General features: G+C 42.3%; 1 protein-coding gene across 3 annotated transcripts in view; it reads right to left on the bottom strand.

Annotated features, from left to right (window-relative positions):
- Nucleotides 1-23,735, bottom strand: part of TRPC4AP (transient receptor potential cation channel subfamily C member 4 associated protein) — a 93,803-nt gene that overhangs the window by 67,065 nt on the left and 3,003 nt on the right. The window contains exons 1-2 of one of the 3 annotated variants that reach the window (XM_030825874.1): nucleotides 21,936-22,187; nucleotides 6,819-6,947 (exon numbers count right to left, since the gene is read on the bottom strand). In XM_030825874.1, the coding sequence (XP_030681734.1) occupies nucleotides 6,819-6,947; nucleotides 21,936-22,103 (297 nt within the window). In that variant the 5' untranslated portion in view covers nucleotides 22,104-22,187. Of the gene's footprint in view, nucleotides 1-6,818; nucleotides 6,948-21,935; nucleotides 22,188-23,735 lie in introns of those variants that run through there. The other 2 variants (XM_030825875.1, XM_030825876.1) reach the window with 2 other exon arrangements.

Here is a 23,735-nt window from a genome sequence, read left to right as displayed (position 1 = left end):
AAAATAACTTACTATGTGATATAATAATCAAAACTTCACCTCTGAAGAACATTGTCATTCAGTTTCATTACATTCAATATAACTTACACGGGTTTTATTTATTTTTGCCATTTTTTATTTTATTATACTTTAAGTTCTAGGGTACATGTGCACAACGTGCATGTTTGTTACATATGTATACATGTGCCATGTTGGTGTGCTGCACCCATTAACTCACCATTTACATTAGGTAGATCTCCTAATGCTATCCCTCCCCCCTCCCCCTACCCCATGACAGGCCCTGGTGTGTGACGTTCCCCACCCTGTGTCCAAGTGTTCTAATTGCTCAATTCCCACCTATGAGTGAGAACATGCGGTATTTGGTTTTCTGTCCTTACGACAGTTTGCTCAGAATGATAGTTTCCAGATTCATCCATGTCCCTACAAAGGACATGAACTCATCCTTTTTTATGGCTGCATAGTACTCCATGGTGTGTATGTGCCACATTTTCTTAATCCAGCCTACCATTAAATGGACATTTGGGTTGGTTCCAAGTCTTTGCTATTGTGAATAGTGCCGCAATAAACATACGTGTGCATGTGTCTTTATAGCAGCATGATTTCTAATCCTTTGGGTAAATACCCAGTAATGGGATGGCTGGGTCAAATGGTATTTCTAGTTCTAGATCCTTGAGGAATCGCCACACTGTCTTCCACAATGGTTGAACTAGTTTACAGTCCCACCAACAGTATAAAAGTGTTCCTATTTCTCCACAGCCTCTCCAGCACCTGTTGTTTCCTGACTTTTTAATAATCGTCATTCTAACTAGTGAGATGGTATCTCATTGTGGTTTTGATTTGCATTTCTCTGATGGCCAATGATGATGAGCATTTTTTCATGTGTCTGTTGGCTGCATAAACGTCTTCTTTTAAAAAATGTCTGTTCATATCCTTCACCCAGTTTTTGATGGGGTTGTTTGCTTTTTTCTTGTAAATTTAAGTTCTTTGTAGATTCTGGATATTGCCCTTTGTCAAATGGATAGATTGCAAGAATTTTCTCCCATTCTGTAGGTTGCCTGTTCACTCTGATGGTAGTTTCTTTTGCTGTGCAGAAGCTCTTTAATTAGATCCCATTTGCCAATTTTGGCTTTTGTTGCCATTGCTTTTGGTGTTTTCTCATGAAGTCCTTGCCCATGCCTATGGCCTGAATGATATTGCCTAGATTTTCTTCTAGGGTTTTTATGGTTTTAGGTCTAACATTTAAGTCTTTAATCCATCTTGAATTAATTTTTGTATACAGTGTAAAGAAAGGATCCAGTTTCAGCTTTCTACATGTGGCTAGCTAGTTTTTCCCAACACTATTTATTAAACAGGGAATCCTTTCCCCATTTCTTGCTTCTGTCAGGTTTGTCAAAGATCAGATGGTTGTAGATATGCGGCATTATTTCATCACTGGTCTATATCTCTGTTTTGGTACCAGTACCGTGCTGTTTTGGTTACTGTAGCCTTGTAGTATAGTTTGAAGTCAGGTAGCGTGATGCCTCCAGCTTTGGTTCTTTTGGCTTAGGATTGTCTTGGCAATGTGGGCTCTTTTTTGGTTCCATATGAACTTTAAAGTAGTTTTTTCCAATTCTGTGAAGAAAGTAATTGGTAGCTTGATGGGGATGGCACTGAATCTATAAATTACCTTGGGCAGTATGGCCATTTTCACAATATTGATTCTTCCTATCCATGAGCATGGGATGTTCTTCCATTTGTTTGTGTCCTCTTTTATTTCACTGAGCAGTGGTTTGTAGTTCTCCTTGAAGAGGTCCTTCACATCCCTTGTGAATTGAATTCCTAAGTATTTTATTCTCTTTGAAGCAATTGTGAATGGGAGTTCACTCGTGATTTGGCTCTCTGTCTGTTACTGGTGTATAGGAATGCTTGTGACTTTTGCACATTGATTTTGTATCCTGAGACTTTGCTGAAGTTGCTTATCAGCTTAAGGGGATTTTGGGCTGAGACAATGGGGTTTTCTAGATATACAATCATGTCATCTGCAAACAGGGACAATCTGACTTCCTCTTTTCTTAACTGAATACCCTTTATTTCTTTCTCCTGCCTGACTTCCCTGGCCAGAACTGCCAACACTATGTTGAATAGGAGTGGTGAGAGAGGGCATCCCTGTCTTGTGCCAGTTTTCAAAGGGAATGCTTCCAGTTTTTGCCCACTCAGTATGATATTGGCTGTGGGTCTGTCATAAACAGCTCTTATTATTTTAAGATACGTCCCATCAATACCTAGTTTATTGAGAGTTTTTAGCATGAACGGCTGTTGAATTTTGTTGAAGGCCTTTTCTGCACCTATTGAGATAATCATGTGGTTTTTGTCTTTGGTTCTGTTTACATGATGGATTACGTTTATTGATTTGCATATGTTGAACCAGCCTTGCATCCCAGGGATGAAGCCAACTTGATCGTGGTGAATAAGCTTTTTGATGTGCTGCTGGATTTGGTTTGCCAGTATTTTATTGAGGATTTTTGCATCAGTGTTCATCAGGTCTAAAATTCTCTTTGTTATGTCTCTGCCAGGCTTTGGTATCAGGATGATGCTGGCCTCATAAAATGAGTTAGGGAGGATTCCCTCTTTTTCTATTGATTGGAATAATTTCAGAAGGAATGGTACCGGCTCCTCTTTGTACCTCTGGTAGAATTCGGCTGTGAATCCGTCTGGTCCTGGACTTTTTTGGTTGGTAGGCTATTAATTATTACCTCAATTTCAGAGCCTGTTACTGGTCTATTCAGGGATTCATTCAACTTCTTCCCAGTTTAGTCTTGGGAGGGTGTATGTGTCCAGAAATTTATCCATTTCTTCTAGATTTTCTAGTTTATTTGCGTAGAGGTGTTTATAGTATTCTCTGGTGGTATTTTGTATTTCTGTGGGATTGGTGGTAATATCCCCTTTATCATTTTTTTACTGCATCTATTTGATTCTTCTCTCTTTTCTTATTAGTCCTGCTAGCGGTCTATCAATTTTGTTGATCTTTTCAAAAAACCAGCTTCTGGATTCACTGATTTTTTGAAGGGTTTTTTGTGTCTCTATATCCTTCAGTTCTGCTCTGATCTTAGTTATTTCTTGCCTTCTGCTAGCTTTTGAATGTGTTTGCTCTTGCTTTTCTAGTTCTTTTAATTGTGATGTTAGGGTGTCAATTTTAGATCTTTCCAGCTTTCTCCTGTGGGCGTTTAGTGCTATAAATTTCCCTCTACACACTGCTTTAAATGTGTCCCAGAGATCCTGGTATGTTATGTCTCTGTTCTCAATGGTTTCAAAGAACATCTTTATTTCTGCCTTCATTTCGTTATGTACCCACTAGTCATTCAGGAGCAGGTTGTTCCGTTTCCATGTAGTTGAGTGGTTTTGAGTGAGTTTCTTAATCCTGAGTTCTAGTTTGATTGCACTACGGTCTGAGAGACAGTTTGCTATAATTTCTGTTCTTTTACATTTGCTAAGGAGTGCTTTACTTCCAACTATGTGGTCAATTTTGGAATAAGTGCGATGTGGCGCTGAGAAGAATGTATATTCTGTTGATTTGGGGTGGAGAGTTCTGTAGATGTCTATTAGGTCCGCTTGGTGCAGAGCTGAGTTCAAGTCCTGGATATCCTTGTTAACTTTCTGTCTCCCAAAATTAAGCAATGTTGATCTGTCTAATGTTGACAGTGGGGTGTTAAAGTCTCCCATTATTATTGTGTGGGAGTCTAAGTCTCTTTGTAGGACTTGCTTTATGAATCTGGGTGCTCCTGTATTGGGTATATATATATTTAGGATAGTTAACTCTTCTTGTTGAATTGATCCCTTTACCATTAAGTAATGGCCTTCTTCGTCTCTTTTGATCTTTGTTGGTTTAAAGTCTGTTTTATCAGAGACTAAGATTGCAACCCCTGCTTTTTCTTGTTTTCCACTTGTTTGGTAGATCTTCCTCCATCCCTTTATTTTGCACCTATGTGTGTCTCTGCACATGAGATGGGTCTCCTGAATACAGCACACTGATGGGTCTAGACTCTTTATCCAATCTGCCAGTCTGTCTTTTAACTGGAGCATTTAGCCCATTTACATTTAAAGTTAATTTTGTTATGTGTGAATTTGATCCTGTCATTATGATGTTAGTGGGTTATTTTGCTCGTTAGTTGATGCAGTTTCTTCCTAGCATCAATGGTCTTTACAATTTGGCATATTTTTGAGTAGCTGGTACCAGCTGTTCCTTTCCATGTTTAGTGCTTCCTTCAGCAGCTCTTGTAAGGCAGGCCTGGTGGTGACAAAATCTCTCAGCATTTGCTTGTCTGTAAAGGATTTTACTTCTCCTTCACTTATGAAGGTTAGTTTTGCTGGATATGAAACACCGGGTTGAAAATTCTTTTATTTAAGAATGTTGAATATTGGCCCCCACTCTCTACTGGCTTGTAGAGTTTCTGCCAAGAGAACCGCTGTTAGTCTGATGGGCTCCCCTTTGTGGGTAACCCGACCTTCTCTCTGGATGCCCTTAATATTTTTTCCTTCATTTCAACTTTGGTGAATCTGACAATTATGTGTCTTGGAGTTCCTCTCCTCAAGGAGTATCTTCGTGGTGTTCTCTGTATTTCCTGAATTTGAATGTTGACCTGCCTTGCTAGGTTGGGGAAGTTCTCCTGGATAATATCCTGAAGAGTGTTTTCCAACTTGGTTCCATTCACCCCGTCACTTTCAGGTACACCAATCAGACGTAGATGTGGCCGTTTCATTCAGTCCCATATTTCTTGGAGGCTTTGTTCGTTTCTTTTTATTCTTTTTTCTCTAAACTTCTTTTCTCGCTTCATTTCATTCATTTGATCTTCAATCACTGATACCCTTTCTTCCACTTGATCCAATCGGCTACTGAAGCTTGTGCATGTGTCACGTAGTTCTCGAGCCATGGTTTTCAGCTCCATCCGGTCATTTAAGGTCTTTTCTATGCTGTTTATTCTAGTTAGCCATTCGCCTAATCTTTTTTCAAGGTTTTTAGCATCTTTGCAATAGGTTCAAACATCCTCCTTTAGCTCCGAGAAGTTTGTTATTACCGATCATCTGAAGCCTTCTTCTCTCAACTCGTCAAAGTCATTCTCCATCCAGCTTTGTTCCATTGCTGGTGAGGAGCTGTGTTCCTTTGGAGGAGAAGAGGCGCTCTGATTTTTAGAATTTTCAGCTTTTCTGCTCTGGTTTCTCCCTATCTTTGTGGTTTTATCTACCTTTGGTCTTTGATGATGGTGACATACAGATGGGGTTTTGGCATGGATGTCCTTTCTGTTTGTTAGTTTTCCTTCTAACAGTCAGGACCCTCAGCTGCAGGTCTGTCAGAGTTTGCTAGAGGTCCATTCCAGACCCTGTTTGCCTGGGTATCACCAGCAGAGGCTGCAGAACAGCAAATATTGCAGAACGACAAATGCTGCTGCCTGATCCTTCCTCTGGAAGCTTCATCTCAGAGGGGCACCCGGCTGTATGAGGTGTCAGTTGGCCCCTACTGGGAGGCGTCTCTCAGTTAGGCTACTCGGGGGTCAGGGACCCACTTGAGGAGGCAGTCTGTCCATTCTCAGATCTCAAACTCCGTGCTGGGAGAACCACTACTCTCTTCAAAGCTGTCAGACAGGGACGTTTAAATCTGCAGAAGTTTCTGCTGCCTTTTGTTCAGCTACGCCCTGCCCCCAGAGGTGGAGTCTACAGAGGCAGGCAGGCCTGCTTGAGCTGCGGTGGGCTCCACTCAGTTCAAGCTTCCCGGCCGCTTTGTTTACCTACTCAAGTCCCAGCAATTGTGGACACCCCTCCCCCTGCTTCGCTGCTGCCTTGCAGCTTGATCTCAGACTGCTGTGCTAGCAGTGAGTGAGGCTCCGTGGGCGTGGGACCCCCCAAGCCAGGTGCAGGATATAATCTCCTGGTGTGCCATTTGCTAAGGCCGTTGGAAAAGCGCAGTATTAGGGTGGGAGTGTCCCGATTTTCTGGGTACCATCATGGCTTCCCAGGTGAGGCAATGCCCCGCCCTGCTTCGGCTCACACTCCGTGGACTGCACCCACTATCTGACAAGCCCCAGTGAGATGAACCTGGTACCTCAGTTGGAAATGCAAAAATCACCTGTCTTATGCATCGCTCACGCTGGGTACTGTAGACTGGAGCTGTTCCTATTTGGCCATCTTGGAACCAGACCCCCACTTACATGGGTTTTAACCGCATTAGAGCTGGTGCTCTAAATTCAAATTTAGATCCAAACTACAGCTAAAGTGTAGATACTCCAGCCTTACTGAATCAGAATTTCAGGGGTGGGGCCCAGAACTATGTGTTTTAATACACTCTTCAGGTGATTCATAAACACACTCCAGTTTGAGAACAATTATCCTAGCATAATGTCTCTGTGCTCTTCCCACTCATTTCCCAATCATCAAACCTGGCCCCTTCAATCTTCTTATGTTAGTAATAATACTCAACAACCATTAGGCCTCTTCCACGAGCCTTCAGCAATATGTAATCTTCTAAACCCTTTTCAAAAAGAATGTCATCCCAATCACAGGATAGTGTTGACCTCCCAAAATTAAGCAAGCACTGCCACAAAATAAACACACATAGAGCCCAAAAGGATAACACAGGGAACCTAATGGTGATTATCTTGGGATGATGGGATTATAGGTGATGTTTATTTTCTTCTTTGTACTTTTTCTGAATTTCTCAAATTTTCTATTAGCTCACACAGTAAAAACAGGCTATTTTTAAAAGCCAACAGAAAGGAAAAAAAAAAAAGCAGACAGCTTGTGTCACCTAGAGGCCCTGAATATGCCCCTCCAAGGTCCTTAACAGTTACCTTGAGGATGTTTTGGCACTCAACAAAGTCACTGTGGAGGTGGCTGGTGGTGTGCAGTTTGAGGAGCAGCTGAGGAATTCCACTCCACTTGGATTGTTTGTCCCTCTCCGTCAAAAAAGTCTCAGTGAACTGTGAGTCAAAAAAAAAGAGAATATATTATTGTATTATTGATGATAATAGCTGATACGGCAAAGGAGAGCAGCCGACTTCCAAACCCACCCAGGACGGTTACAGATTTCTCTCTAAGCACTACTATAAAAGGCCTCTTTCTAGAAATCTTCAAAACCTCCCCAACAGCCTATTACTATGTTATAAGCAGTAAGGAGGAGGGATTGGAAATACTCTTGTACCACTCACAAACAGCACAGTATCATTGAGAGTGGACTTAGACTCATTGTAAACATATACTGGAAATTCTAGGGCAACTGCTAAAAGTATTTTTACAAGAAGAATAATTGATATGCTAAGAGATGAAAAATAATGGAACCATATAAACTGCTCAGTTAAGCCCATAAAAGGCAGGAAAAGAGGGGAAGATAAACAAAGAACAAGTATAATAAAACAAACACGGCCAGGCGCGGTGGCTCACGCTTGTAATCCCAGCACTTTGGGAGGCCGAGGCAGGTGGATCACAAGGTCAGGAGATCGAGACCACGGTGAAACCCCGTCTCTACTAAAAATACAAAAAAATTAGCTGGGCGTGGTGGCGGGCGCCTGTAGTCCCAGCTACTCGGAAAGGCTGAGGCAGGAGAATGGCGTGAACCTGGGAGGCGGAGCTTGCAGTGAGCCGAGATTGCGCCACTGCACTCCAGCCTGGGCGACAGGGCGAGACTCCGTCTCAAAAAAAAATAATAATAAAACAAACATGGTATACATTAATCCAACTATATCACTGTAAATATCTATGATTATTTACAGTGTAAATAATCACTGTAAATATCTATGAATGGTCTAAACTTACCAAAGGAAAGAGGCTAAAAGAATGGATTTAAAAAACCAAGATCCAACAACATGCTGTCTACAAGAAACTCATTTAAATATACATACAGATAGGTTAAAAGTAAGGGAAAAGGCCAGGCACAGTGGCTCACACCTGTAATCCCAACACTTTGGGAAGCCGAGGCAGGTGCATCACCTGAAGTCAGGAGTTTGAGACCAGCCTGGCTAACATGATAAAACCCCGTCTCTACTAAAAATACAAAAATTAGCCAAGTGTGTTGGCAAGTGCCTGTAATCCCAGTTCCTCGGGAGGCTGAGGCAGGAGAACCGCTTGAACTCAGGAGGTGGAGGGTACAGTGAGCCAAGATCATGCCATTGCACTCCAGCCTGGGTGACAGACCAAAACTCTGTCTCAAAAAATAAAAAAGGGGATGGAGAAAGATAAATCACGTAAAAAGAAAGATGGAGTAGTTATATTAATTTCAGACAAAGCAGGCTTCATAAAACAATTATCAGAAATAAAGTGGGTCATTTCATAATGACAAAGGGGTCAATTCTCCAAGAAGACATAACAATCCTTATCATATATGCACCTAACAACAGCATGTCAAAATATGAGGCAAAAACTGCCTAAAAGAACTGCCAGACAAAAAAAATGACAAATCAACTCTTACAGTTAAAATATTTTAAACTAAATGAAAATATAACTTATCAAAATTTGTGGGATGCAGCAAAAGCAGTAATAAGCCAGAAGTGTATATCATTGAATGCATATAATAGAAAAGAAGAAATATCTATAGTCAATAATCTAAGCTTCTACCTTAGTAAACTACAGAAAGAGCAGTTTAAGCCTACAGCAAACAGAAGAAAAAAATAAAAATGAGAGCAAACATCACTGAAATTGAAAACAAAAAATCAAGAGAGAAAACAAAACCAAAAGTTAGTTCTTTAAAAAGATCAATGCAATTGATAAACTCTAACCAGGCTTATCAAGAAAAAAAGACAGAAACACAAATTACCAATATGTGATACGTAAGAGGAGTTATTATTACTGACTCCATGGACTTTGAAGGATGATAAAGGAATATTATGAACTCTTTGCCCCAGTATTTGCCTAGCACTTTGGGATGCTAAGGCAGGAGGATTGCTTGAGCTCAGGAGTTCAAGACCAGCCTGAGCAACATAGCAAGAGCTCGCCTCTACTAAAAATCAAAAAAAATAAGCCAAGGGTGGTGGTGCACACCTCTGGTCTCAGCTACTCAGAAGGATGAGGTGAGAAGATCACTTGAGCTTGGGAGAATGAGGCTGCAGTGAGCTATGACAGCACCACTGCACTCCAGCCTGGGTGACAGAGCAAGACAAAAAAAAAAAAGACATCATTATAACCAAAGAGTTGAAACAACTCAAATGTCCATCAACTGATGAATAAATAAAATATAGTATATCCATCCAATGGAATATTATTCAGCAAGAAAAAGTAATGATGTACTGATACTACAACAAGGATAGATCTTGAGACTATTATGCTAAATCAAAGAAGCCAGTGTCTAGCTGGGCACAGTGTCTCATGTCTGTGATGCCAAAGTAATCCCAGCACTTTGGGAGGCCAAGGTGGACAGATCACTTGAGCTCACAAGTACAAGACCAGCCTGAACAACATGGCGAAACCCCATCTCTACAAAAAAAAAAAAAAAAAAAAAAAAAAAAAAAAATTAGCCGGGTGTGGTGGCACATGCCTGTAGTCCCAGCTACTCGGGAGGCTGAGGTGGGAGAATGGCTTGAGCCCAGGAGGCAGAGGTTGCAGTAAGCCAAGACTGCGCCACTGCACTCCAGCCTGGGCAATAAAGCCAGACCTTGTCTCGAAACAGAAACAAAAACAAAGCGAGACTCCATCTTAAAAAAAAAAAAACAAAAAAACTAAACTAAAAGAAGCCAGTCTCAAAAGGCCACATATTGTCTGATTCTATTAATTTAAAATGTCCAGAATAAGTATATCCAGAGACAGAAAGATTACTGGTTGGCAAAGGCTGTGGGGATGGGGAAACTGGGGAGAAACTGCTACTGAATACAAGGTTTCTTTTTTGGGTGATAAAATGTTCTAAAATTGATCGTGATGATAGATGCATAACTTTGTGCATACAGTAAAAACCACTGACTTGCACACTTCATTTTTCTTTTTTTTTTTTTTTTTACCCTTTTATCTCCTTGGTTTACCAACTTGTACACTTTAAAAGGGTGACTTGTGCAATATGTGAATTACATCTCAAGCTGCTATAAAAACTAAATAAATAAATGAACATAAGTGAACTTTTTAGGGTGACAATGTTCTAAAACCAGATTGTGGTGATGGTTGCATAACTTCATCAATTTGCTGAAAATCACTGAACTGTACACTTACAATGGGTAAATTTTATTGTATATAAATCATGCCTCAATAAAGTTGTTTAAGAAATACATAAAAGAAGAAAGAAGAGAAAAGGAAACAAAGAATAGATAGGACATTAAAAAAGGAAATATTGTATTAAGTAAGTATAAACACCAAAGTGTCAGTTATTACATTAAATCTAAATGTGCTAAATGCTCCAATTAAAAACAAAGTTTTGGCCAGTTGCAGGGGCTCATGCATGTTGCTGCAGCACTTTGGGAGGCAGAGACAGACAGATCGCTTGAGCCCAGGAGTTAAAGACCAGCCTGGGCGATACAGCAAAACCCTGTCTTTACCAAAGGAAAAAAAAAAAAAAATTAGGCATGGCAGCATGTGCCTGTAATCCCAGTTACTCAGGTAGCTAAGGCAGGAGGATCCCTTGATGCTAGGAGGCCGAGACTGCAGTGACCTGTGATCTGGTACCATACTCTAGCCCGGGCAACAGAATGCGACCTTGTCTCAAAAAATAAAGAAAAAATAAAATAAAATAAAAACAAAGTTTGTTATGCCACCTACCAGAGAAACAGAAAGGCTAAAAGTAAAAGAATGGGAAATAATACGCAATGTAAACATATACCAAAAGGTAGTATAACTATATTAAAATCAGCAAATGCAAAGAAAAAGCACTACCAAGCCAGGCGTGGTGGCTCACGCCTCTAATCCCAGCACTCTGGGAGACAGAGACAGGTAGATCACTTAGGTCAGGAGTTCGAGACCAGACTGGCCAACATGGTGAAACCCTGTCTCCACTAAAAATGCAAAATTAGCTGGGCGTGGTACAGGCCTGTAATCCCAGTTACTCCAGAGGCTGAGGCAGAATTGCTTGAACGCAGGAAGTGGAGGTTGCAGTGAGCCGAGAATGCACCATTGCACTCCAGCCTGGGTGACAGAGCGAGACTCCGTCTCAAAACAAAACAAAACAAAAAAGTACTACCAGAGATAGGAACTTTAATAAGGATAAAAATGGCAACCTGGATAATGTTAATAGTCCTAAATTTGAAAATATCTAATAAAAACTTCAACATACATAAAGCAAAAACTGACAAGGCTAAAAGGAGAAATAGGGAAATCTATAATCATAATGGGAGATTTACACATCTCTTTCAAAAACTGATATATGCAGACAAAAATCAGTGAGAATATAGAATATTTTAACACAATTAAACAAAATGGACACACTTCGAGCAGTATATCTAGTAAATGCACTCTACATGTCCTTTACAAATACAAATAGAACATTTGCAAAACAACCAGCTGCTAGGCCATACTGCAAATGTCATACTTAATGAACTGAAATACAGACTATGTTCCACATCAGAAAGATAGTTATAAAATCCCCATGTTTGGAAAATAATATACTTCTCAAAAATGCATGGGTCAAAGAAGAAATCAAAGTGGATATATGAAAATATCCTGAAAGATAATGAAAATACTACACATACAAACTGATGAGGTACAACTAAAGCCATGCTTACTGACCATTATAACCCTGATACCAAAACCTGTCAAAAGGAAAACTGCAGGCCAGTTTCACTAATGACAATGTAAGAGAAAAACTCTAATTCAAAAATTGAATTAAATTTAAAATTGTATCAGAAATTAAAAGTTGGTTTAATATTTGAAAATTTTGGCCGGGCGCGGTGGCTCATGCCTGTAATCCCAGCACTTTGGGAGGCCGAGGCGGGTGGATCACCTGAGGTCAGGAGTTCGAGACCAGCCTGGCCAACATGGTGAGACCCCCCTCTCTACTAAAAATACAAAAATTAGCCAGGCGTGGTGGTGGGCACCTGTAATCCCAGCTACTTGGGAGGCTGAGGCAGGAGAATCACTTAAACCTGGAAGGCGGAGGTTGCAGTGAGCCGAGATCATGCCATTGCACTCCAGCCTGGGCAACAAGAATTAGACTCCATCTCAAAAAAAAAAAAAAAAAAAAAAGAAAGAAAATTTTATTCAATGCAATTCACCACATTGATAACATAAAGGAGAACAATGATATGAATACCTCAATTGATACAGAAAAAGCATTTGATAAAATTCAACATCCATTCAGGATAAACTCAAACTAAAAAAAAATGAATTTCTAGTAACAGGTATCCACAGAAAACCCACTGCAAACATCATACTTAATGGCAAAATGTTTAAGGTTTTTTCCCTCTTAGATCAGGAACATGCTACTTCTGTTCATCATACTGGAGGTCTCAGGCAGCAGAGTAAGGCAAGATATATAGAAGACTTAAGATTGGTAAGGATAAGTTAAAAGATTCATTTGCAGATGATATAATATTCACAGATGACTGTACAGGTATACAATCCAAAAGAATCTAAATGTAAATTATCAACTATTATAGCAATATACATGAATAATATAAAAATCTATCTTATTTTTATATTACAGCTACAATTTTTAAATGCAGTTTTAAAAACACTAATTACAATACCACTTTTAAAAATGCTAAGGAATAAATCTAACAAAGTTATGCAAGATGGCTACATAGAAAACTGTAACACACTCTTGGCCAGGCACAGTGGCTCACACCTGTAATCCCAGCACTTTGGGAGGCTGATGTGGGCAGATCACCTGAGATCAAGGGTTCCAGTCTAGCCTGACCAACATGGTGAAACCCCATCTCTACTAAAAATACCAAAAAAAAAATTAGCTGGGCATGATGGTGGGCACCTGTAATCCCAGCTACTAGGGGAGGCTGAGGCAGGAGAATCGCTTGAACCTGGGAGGCGGAGGTTGCAGAAAGCTGAGATGGTGCCACCGCACTCCAGTCTGGGAGACAGAGTGGGACTCCATCTCAAAAAAAAAAAAAAAAAAAAATTACAGGAAAATAACTTCCAATTCATAATCCTATACCCAGACAAACTAAATATACAAGTGTCAGAATAAGACATTTTCTGATCTACAAGCTTTAAAAAAAAAAAAAAAAAAAGTTACCTCCCACGTACTCTTTCTTGGGAGGCTACCAGAGAGTGTGCCCCAGGAAAAAGGAAGACAATTGAGGAAACAAGGTCTAAAACATGAGAAAAGAAAGAAAAATGCTCTGGATTTGGTGAAGAGAAGTCCCAAGAACTCAGCTATATAGCAGACCTAGTAAGTAGCTAAACTAAACTGCTAAACTGCAGTAGGAGAATGAAGTGCTTCAAATGATTTCTTTAAAAAAAAAAAAAAAAAAGTTTTACAATCTAGGAACAAATTACAAGTATACAGAAAGCAGGCCGGGCGCGGTGGCTCACACCTGTAACCCCGGCACTTTGGGAAGCTGAGGCGGGTGGATCACCTGAGGTCAGGAGTTCAAGACCAGCCTGGCCAACACAGTGAAACCCCATCTCTACTAAAAATACAAAAAAAATTAGCCAGACTTGGTGGCAGGCACCTGTAATCCAAGCTACTCGGGAGGCACAGGTTGCAGGGAGCCGAGATTGCGCCATTGCACTCCAGACAGGCAACAGTGCAAGACTCCGTCCCCCCCAAAAAAAAGGGGGCATACAGAAAGCAAAACAATTTAAAAGGATGCATTATTCCTGACTTCACCACCATGCGATACACCAATGTAGCAAAATTTCACTTGTACCCCATTAATACAAATTTAAAAACAGTAAAATAAATTAAAGGATGCACTATTATGCTAATGAAAGTCAAAAGGCTATACAGGGTATATGTATATTTATCCTTCAATTTAAAAAATGGAAGAGGGCTGTTTTTAACACTACAAAAAAATTATATAAAACAAATATAATTGTACAATATATGGCCCTGCTGTAAATAACAATGCTAACACCATAATGTAAATACTTAACGACAGCCAAAACTGTGATATAACTACATTGCTAGACTAGTGGAGACGAGTAAGAAGGAATCAAATGTGTGAATTAAATCCTAGTCTTTTTCAAGAGCGAAGAAAATAGATAGTATCTAAAAGTGAAAAGAAACAGCTTTATAACCATGTTATTTAGAAATACCGGCTCTCCTGTTTCCTGGATCCTTCTCTTGCAAAAGAAATAGCTAAGTATGGACACTGAACAGCACTAGGAGTATGGAACTCAGAGGTGCAAAGCAGGCAGGGCACTGCTGTTTTTTTGTTACAAGCCCCATGATACGCAGAGATCTAATCACAAGCAATTTCTTTACTATTTCTACATTGTCTTACAAGGCATGTACTCTCATTTAAAAATAATAATTTGGGGCTGGGCACAGTGGCTTACGCTCATATCCTAGCACTCGGGAGGCCAAGGTGGGCCCATTGCTTGATTCCAGGAGTTTAAGACCAGCCTGGGCAACATGGCAGAACCTCATCTCTACAAAAAAATACAAAAATGAGCTGCGTATAGTGGCAAGCGCCTATAGTCCCAGATACTCGGGAGGCTGAGGTGGGAGGATTGCTTGAGCCCAGGAGGTGGAAGTTTCAGTAGTTTTTTGCACCACTACACTCCAGCCTGGGCAACAGAGCAAGACCCTGTCTAAAAAAAAAAAAAATCATTAGAATTTTGTTTTCCTTGTGAACAGCTCAGCACTGTGATAAAAGTGCCACCATTCAGTCATCTTCCCAGTTGAATTACTGGCAGGTATCACATGGGTTTTCTCTTGAAGTACTTGTGGTTTAACAGTTTACAGCAGTGATAATCTCTTACATCATACCCTCTAAACTGTCAAGCTGTTTAGCAAATGTGACATTTCTAGACATTTACAGTTTCCACTGATTTTATTGTTTTTAAAAATAACTAAAGGCTAAATTCCATGAAGATAAACGTGCATCTTATTTGTTTCTTTAATCCTAAGTGTAAGATATCTAATGCCTTAAAATATCATACTAAATGCAAGGGTCTCTCGCAATCTCACCGCAACCTCCGTCTCCTAGGCTCAAGTGATCCTCCCGCCTCAGCCCTGCTCCCTTTTGCCTCCCAGCCCCCCACACCACCACCACCACCAAGTAGCTGGGATTACAGGCACGCACCACCATGCCTGGATAATTTTTTGTATTTTTAGTAAAGATGGGGTTTCACCCATCTTGCCCAGGTTGGTCTTGAACTCCTGAGCTTAAAGGATCCGTCTAGCTCGGCCTCCCAAAGTGCTAGAATTACAGGTGTGAGCCACCACACCCCGCCTAAATAGATACCTTAAAGGATAATGAAGATAAAATACCTTGTTGGGTTATTCTGACAATACATGTTAACCACTGAATACTTTTGTGTCCTTTAATGGGGTATGATTCAGTAAAATTAGGAGCAAATTTAAGGGCCTGTGAATACAAAAACTTCCCATTGAAATGAATGGCATATATATATATATATATATATATATATATATATGAATGAGACTTTATTCTAATCAGGAGTTTTTCAGTATCAAATTACCTTTGAAAAGCAAGGTAAGATTTATTTGACTTAAATGCCTAGGTTTCATAAGTACTAATGCTTAGAGTGAGGCTAAAACAAGTAGTGCCTAATGAAATTTTTTTTAAAAGTTAGTGAATCTGCCTGGGCACAGCGGCTCACATCTGTAATCCCAGCACTTTGGGAGGCTGAGGTGGGTGGATCACGAGGTCAAGAGTTTGAGACCAGACTGGCCAGCATGGTGAGAGTTTGAGACCAGCCTGGCCAGCATGGTGAAACCCTGTCTCTACTAAAAATACAAAAAGTAGCCGGGCATGGTGGCACACGCCTACAGTCCCAGCTACTCAGGAGGCTGAGGCAGGGGAATTGCTTGAACCCGGGAAGCGGAGGTTGCAGTGAGCCGAGATTGTGCACTGCACTCCAGCCTGGACGACAGAGTAAGACTCCATCTCACCAAAAAAAATAGTCAGGCAGGCGCAGTGGCTCACACCCGTAATCCCAGCACTTTGGGAGGCCGAGGCGGGCGGATCATGAGGTCAGGAGATCAAGACCATTCTGGCTAACACGGTGAAACTGTCTCCACTAAAAATACAAAAAAAAAAAAAAAAAAATTAGCCAGGCATGGTGGCGGGCACCTGTAATCCCAGCTACTTGGGAGGCTGAGGCAGAAGAATGGCATGAACTCAGGAGGTGGAGCTTGCAGTGAGCCGAGATCGCACCATTGCACTCCAGCCTGGGCAACAGAGCAAGACTCCATCTCAAAAAAAAAAAAAAAAAAAAAAAAAAAAGTCAGTGAATCTAAAGAAAAAATATAAAGTAAGGAACACTCAGGTGCATTTAGATATGCCAATAATCATAAAGGAAGCAATGACTGCCATGTGGGGAATATAACAGCATCCCACAACCCAGTCTGTCACCAAATTGCCAAACTGAAGGGCATCCAGGGATGGCGGGTCATGACCTGTAATGTGAGCTGCATTATCCTAGAGCCCAGGGTTTACTTAGTCTATCCTTTCCTTCAACTCCTACTGATCATTTGGGGCCTTGTATGCCCATGGTAAGGAAGCCAGAATTGATTCTATCAACCACAATGAGATGACGCTGGAGAGTTTTAAGCAAAGGATTTATAAGATCTGATTTGCATTAAGCATCAAATGTACTGATGAATATGAACAGGCTCAGTAAACTCCAAAGTATCACCCCAGCATATTTTATTGCCTTGACAGAGGGCAGAACAAAACGAAGGGAAGAAAATAAGGCAAACTAAAATACAAGTAGAATTGACCCATTATAGGCCGGGCGCGGTGGCTCACGCCTGTAATCCCAGCACTTTGGAAGGCCGAGGAGGGTGGATCACAAGGTCAGGAGATCGAGACCATCTTGGCTAACACGGTGAAACCCCGTCTCTACTAAAAATACAAAAAATTAGCCAGGCGCGGTGGCGGGCGCCTGTAGTCCCAGCTACTCAGGAGGCTGAGGCAGGAGAATGGTGTGAACCCGGGAGGCAGAGCTTGCAGTGAGCCGAGATCCCGCCACTGCACTCCAGCCTAGGCGACAGAGCGAAACTCCGTCTCAAAAAAAAAAAAAAGAATTGACCCATTATAAATTATGTGGCCAGTAGTCATGACCCAGGCTTCCCTTATGCCCCATTTAGGGAGATGGAGAAGATCAGGTCTGGTGGAAAAGGGAGAGGATTTTGGCTTTCAACATACTAAGTTTGAGATGCCCATTAGACATCAAAGTGGAAATGCTGAGAAGGCAACTGAATATACCTACCCATCCGGAGCTAAAAGGAGAAACACGAATGGAAACAGAAACTTAGGATCCATCAGAGTATAGAGCAGTTATTAATAACAATACAAGCTAATCTTTATAGCAGTAAGCTATGTACTTATAGCTGAGAAAGTACGTTTCAGTCACTATTTTAAGTGCTTTATATGTATAACTCACTTGGCCCTCACCACAACCTTGGAAGGTCAGGTCCTATGATACTTACTTTACAAATGAATAAACTGAGGCATAAACAGATTAAATAACTTGCCTAAAGACACATAGTAAGTACATACCAGAGCCAGGTTTCAAACCTAGGCAATCCAACTCTGGCTCTTTAAAGCCATGAGATTGCTTGGCAAGTACAGACAGAAATTAGACTGAGGACACAGTATTTCAATTTAAGCAATTTCCTGAATATCAAATGGCTGGCAAGGTTTCAGGCTCTGCAGATACAATGAAAAATAAGACACAGTCTCTTCAAGAAGCCCAGTCTAATTAGCTACTAGCTGAGAGCAACTATTTACTAAACAACTATTACTGTATGCCACACTGGCTACGCTTTTACAACACATTATTTCCCTTAATCCTCCTAACAACTTTATGGGATAGATGTTATCATCACCTCTTTAGAAATAAGGAAACTGAAGTTCAGAGAGGTTAAGTAACTTAACCTTGCCATCCTGCTAGGATTCAATTCAGGTCCACCTTACTTTAAAATCTGATTTTTTTTTCCAAGGAAATTCCATCACATGCTATACCACAGATGATCCTTGAGGACATTATGTTAAGTAAAATAAGCCAGTCACAAAAAGACAAATACTGTATTATTATACTGGGGTTATCTAAACTAGTCAAACTCATAAAAACAGAAAGGAGAAGAATGGTTACCAGGGACTGGGAGGGAGAAATGCGGAGTTGTTCAATGGTAGTTTCAGATTTGCAAGACGAAAAAGTTCTGGAAATCTGTTTCACAACAATGGGAATATACTTCACATTACTTAACTATACATCTTTTTTTTTTTTTTTTTTTTTTTTTAAATACAGGGTTTCACCATGTTGCCCAGGCTGGTCTCAAATTCCTGGGCTCAAGCAATCCGCCCACCTCAGCTTCCCAAAGTGTTGGGATTACAGGCATAAGCCACCACACTGGGCCTGACCTATACACTTATAAATGGTTAAGATGGTAAATTTTATGTTTACATATATATATTTACATATGTATATAGTTTGAGGCAGGGTCTCATTCTGTTGCCCAGGCTGCAGTGTAATGGTGTGATCATGGCTCACTGCAGCCCTGACTTGCCAGGCTCTAGTGATCTTCCCACCTCAGCAGCTCCTCCTGAGCAGCTGGGACTACAGGCATGCATTCCCACACATGGTTAATTTTTTTTTTTTTTTTTTTTTTTTTTTGTAGTAGAGATGGGGCTCCACTACACTGCCCAGGCTTGACTGAAACTGGCTCAGGTGATCCTCCCATCTTGGTCTCCCGAAGTGCTGGGATTACAGACATGAGCCAATGTACCTGGCCTATATTATATATTTGTTTACTACAATGAAAAAATTTTGGCTAGGCGCAGTGGCTCACACCTGTAATCCCAGCACTTTGGGAGGCCAAGGCAGGTAGATCATTATGTCAGGAGTTCGAGACCAGCCTGACTGACATGGTGAAACCCCATCTCTACTAAAAATACAAAAAATTGCCAGGTGTGGTGGCATGCGCCTGTAATCCCAGCTACTCAAGAGGCTGAGGCAGAATTGCTTGAATCTGGGAGGTGGAAGTTGCAGTGAACTGAGATTGTGCCACTGCACTCCAGCCTGGGCAACAGAGCGAGACTCCGTCTAAAAAATAAAAAATTTTTAAATCTAGTCTTTTCCTACTATACCACATGCCATAACGGTATAAAAATATGGGTAATCTGGGCAACACAGTGAAACCCTGTCTCTACCAAAGACACAAAAATTAATGGGGTGTGGTGGCACACGCCTGTAGTCCCAGCTACTAGGGAGGCTAAGGTGGGAGGATCACTTGAGCCCAGGAAGTTGGGCATGCCACTGCACTCCAGCCTGGGTGACAGAGCAAGATCCTGTCTCAAAAAAAAAAAAAAAAAAAGGTAAGCAAATAATTTATTCTGTAGGATGGGAGAGAAGAGAGGAAGGGCACAGCATGGAATAAATTAAAAAAAAAAAAAAACTAAGAAAAGAAATATTTGAAAGATGAAGGTCCCCATTTTATCCTCACTATAGTTCCAGGCAGGAGGTCTCTATCTCAACCTCTGAAATAGCTCCCATACCTACATACAACCATCAGTTACCACAATAACCTGCCTAAACCAGGCTCCAGAATATATTCCAGTAGCCTTGTATCTCGTGAGTTTTTTTTTTTTTTTTTTTTTTTTTTTTTTTTTTTTTTTTTTTTTTTTGAGATGAAGTCTCACTCTGTCACCCAGCCTGGAGTGCAGTGTGTGATCTCAGCTCACAACCTCCACCTCCCAGGTTCAAGCAATTCTCCTGCCTCAGCCTCCAGAGTAGCTGGGATTACAGGTGCGTACCACCACGCCCAGCTAATTTTTGTGTTTTTAGTAGAGACGGGGCTTCACCATGTTGGCCTGGCTGGTCTCAAACTCCCGACCTCAGATGATCCACCCGCCTCGACCTCCCAAAGTACTGGGATTACAGGAATGAGCCACTGTGCCCAGCCTCTGGTGAGCTTTTCTAGGCTCCTCCCATTCTAAGTCATTCAGCACTGGAAACAAATTAAGTTGCCTAAACTGCCTCATTTATCATACTAAAGAACTTCTGTGGCTCCCTATTACTCTCAGAACACTGATTATCAGGATGGGTGTTTAGGAACATATCACCTAACCTCTCTGAGCCTCAGTTTCCTCATCTATATTAAGAAATAAGTCTTGAAGCATAACTCAAAAGCTTGAGGATTAAATAAAGATAACATATGCCTTGCACCATACTTTTTCTAAAGTTATGTGCTCACTAAAAGTTAGTCCTCTTTCTGCCTGTCTCTACACACCCAGCTCGGTAAGGTATCTTCTTAGCTTAAGAAAGACCAAGTATTTCTAGGATTTTTTTTTTTTTTTTTTTTGAGACAGGGTCTCACTCTGTCAATCTCCGCCTCCCAGGCCCAGGTAATCCTCCCACCTCAGCCTCCCACAGGCACACACCACCACCACGCCCGGCTAAATTTTTGAAGACACAGGATTTTGCGGTGTTGCTTGGGCTGGTCTCGAATTCCTGGATTCAAGAGATCTGCCTGCCTCGGCCTCCCAAAGTGCTGGGATTACAGGGTCTTAAGTCAGGTCCTAAGAACACAAGGGGGAAAAAGGTTGCTCATCTATGGTTGTGTGATGGCCAGGAAAACATTTCTCACTTACAACTGCTCCTTTCGTCCACAATCCTCCATACACACAGACCACCTAGCCTTTATTTTATTCTATCCTATTCCTCATTTGAGGAAGTGATATTCAAATTAAATTTAAATAAAGTTATACTGTGAAAAGTCTCACTCCCATTTTCTCCCCCTTTAGCCCAATTCCCACCTCACTCCCACCAACCACTTTATTAGTTTCTTGAGTATCCTTCAAACTTCCTTTATGAAAAAGCTGTCTTTAAATAAAGCTAATGTTTTACAGGTGTTAGCAAGGTTTGGGGTAGGGGAGGGTGGAAGAAGTAGTGGACTAGGTCCTATTCAACATGGTTTACCCTAAAGCAGTGTCCTTCGCTCACTCAAAAATAATAATCATGTGATGGGCACCTGTTATAAGTCAGATGCTTAATATTAACTACCTTCAGCCCTTACTATGCACCAGAAATGGACCAATGCTTTACACAATTGCCCCCTTTGATCTCCACAACAATCTTAAAAGGTAGGTTACTAGTTCTCATCTTCAACTTACAAGTGAGGAAACTGAGGCACAGAAAGGTCACCTGCCCAAGCGAGAGAGAGGAGCAGGGCTTTGAACCCAGGCCTGACTCCAGAGTCCCTCTTAACCATGACGCTCTACACTAGCAAACCAGATATAGTCTCTGCACCCGCTGGAACTCAGCCTAATGTGGGAGACAGGCGAGAAAAAGGCAGACAACAAAGAAATACGAAATTATAGACTAAGAAAGTAATGTAAACGAAACGAATTCGCGGCTGTGACAGAATAACCATGGGGACCTACTTTAGAAAGGGGAAGGAAAGAGTGTCAAGGAAAAGCCTGAGAAAATGACATTTATGAAACGCTTGGGAACCATTTGGGGGCTGCAATGATGACCCCCTCCCCCACGCCCAATACACGGGAGAAACTCGAGGCCCACAGAGGCTAAAACAAACTCGCCAGGGTCCCCCAGACGTGTAGACGTGGCGCAAGGAAGGGAGGATCCAGAAACTGAGCCCAGGGTTCGTACACGCCATCAGTGCCCACAGCAGCCCAGCCCCGCTCGGCCCCTGACAAGGGACATCAAGCCAGCTGCTTCCCATGGCCCCGCTGCGGCTGAGAGCGTCTGGGCAGCTCACAGGGAGGCCCTGCGGCCAGCCAAAAGGGCTCTGGCCCGTCCAGCGGCGGCCTGGAAAGGCCTCTTCCCCGGCCCCCAGCCAGCTCCCGCCTGGTCCGCCCCGCCCCGCCCCTCCTGGTCCAGCCTCGTACCTGCACCGCCCGGACCAGGCCCCGGCCGGTCAGCTGGCCCTGCCGCAGCTGCAGCAGAATGTTACCGGGCCGCGGCCGGCCGCCCCATCCGCCCCAAGCCGCCACTGTGGCTGCCGACCGTCTCCCTCGGCCGGCTCCGGACCCAGCCGCTGCCGGCGCCGCCGCCATGTCTCCTCGTCGGACAAACAGGAAGCAAGCGGCCCCGGGGCCGCGGAGATTTCTACGGGGCGGCGGAGGGGTCGCCGCAGCGCCCCCAGTGGGCCGTCGGCGGAGGCGCAAGCCGCGTGTCAGGAACCGTGCGCGGCGTGGCGGCTGCTGGGAAATGTAGTCCTGTGCGGCAGCGGGGCAGATGGGAAAAGAGATGTGGCCTTTCCTGCATTGCCGGTTTCTCTGGCCCCCGGGCCCAGCATTTCGGCGAAATCTCCCGAGGTCCACAGTCTCCCATTTCTCTCGCCGATTTGGGGAGAATGCAGGCAGCTGGCCAAGAAATGATCCTGGGCTTCAGGTCAGGAGTCAGGCCCTCGAGTCCGCTTCCTGCCTGCTTCTCTCTACACGTGACTCGCCGCGGACGTCGACCAAGTCATCGCACTCTGCCCCTGCGCCTGTGTCCTCGTCAGGTCACTCCATCTACAGATTCTGGGAGCCTGATCAATCGTAGTTCCTGGGGCTTTCTCTGCGCCCGACACCAAACTATGTCTGGGGGAAAGGGAGGGTGTCTGGGATACAGTGGTGAGCAGAACGGCCTAGGACCCTTTATCACGAAATGCAGGTTACATGGGAAGACAGCAGGTCCATACACAAAGAAACGCAGTCTCAAACTGGATAAGTTGTGTAACTGGATAGGTTGTTGTGAAATTAAATAATGGAAGGGAAAGGGATTAGTAAATTGTGACATCATATTCTCTGTCAGATGAAAACCCTGTGCTAATTTCTATCCACCAGATAGCATGTTGTCTCTACCATGAGCCCAAATACTCATTTTTTCAGCTAACTTCTGTGGCAGGATGGCACTGAATCCCACCACCCAACACACACATTCTTTTTCCCTTCCTAGCAGGGGGCTTGTAATAAAAATGAAAGAGGAGAGCTAAGTGTGATATAACAGGGAATGGTGAAGATTGTGACTCATAACTAAGATGACTGTAACTTACTGCTCAAACCAGAACACTTTAAAGAATGAAAAGACACAATAAATAATTACACTGGGACAGTAGGCATAAAAGTGACTCTCCCAGGTGAACTGGCACTATGGTTACCATCCTCACACCCCATCTAAAAGGAGTAGACTCACCATCCATCCTCATAGAACCAGAAAAAAAAATCCTAAAATTCCTATGGAACCAAAAAAGAGCCTGCATATCCAAAGCAAGACTAAGCAAAAAGTATAAATCTGGAGGCATCACATTACCTGACTTCAAACTATACTATAAGGCCATAGTCACCCAAACAGCATGGTACTGGTATAAAAATAGGCACGTAGACCAATGGAACAGAATAGAGGACACAGAATAAAGCCAAATAGTTATAGCCAACTGATCTTCGATAAAGCAAACAGAAACATAAAGTGGGGAAAGGACACCCCATTCAACAGCTGGTGATAACTGGCAAGCCACATGTAGAAGAATGAAACTGGATCCTCATCTCTCACATTATACAAAAATAAACTCAGACGGGTGCAGTGGCTCACACCTGTAATCTCAGCACTTTGGGAGGCTGAGGTGATAAGATCACGAGGTCAAGAGTTCGAGACCAGCCTGGCCAACATGGTGAAACCCCATCTCTACTAAAAATGCAAAAATT

Source organism: Nomascus leucogenys, chromosome 13, assembly GCF_006542625.1.
Source record: "Nomascus leucogenys isolate Asia chromosome 13, Asia_NLE_v1, whole genome shotgun sequence".
In the NCBI taxonomy this organism is placed as follows: Eukaryota; Metazoa; Chordata; class Mammalia; order Primates; family Hylobatidae; genus Nomascus; species Nomascus leucogenys.
The sequence above is the reverse complement of the archived record's forward strand: the minus strand, read 5'-3'. Positions and strand labels throughout refer to the sequence as shown.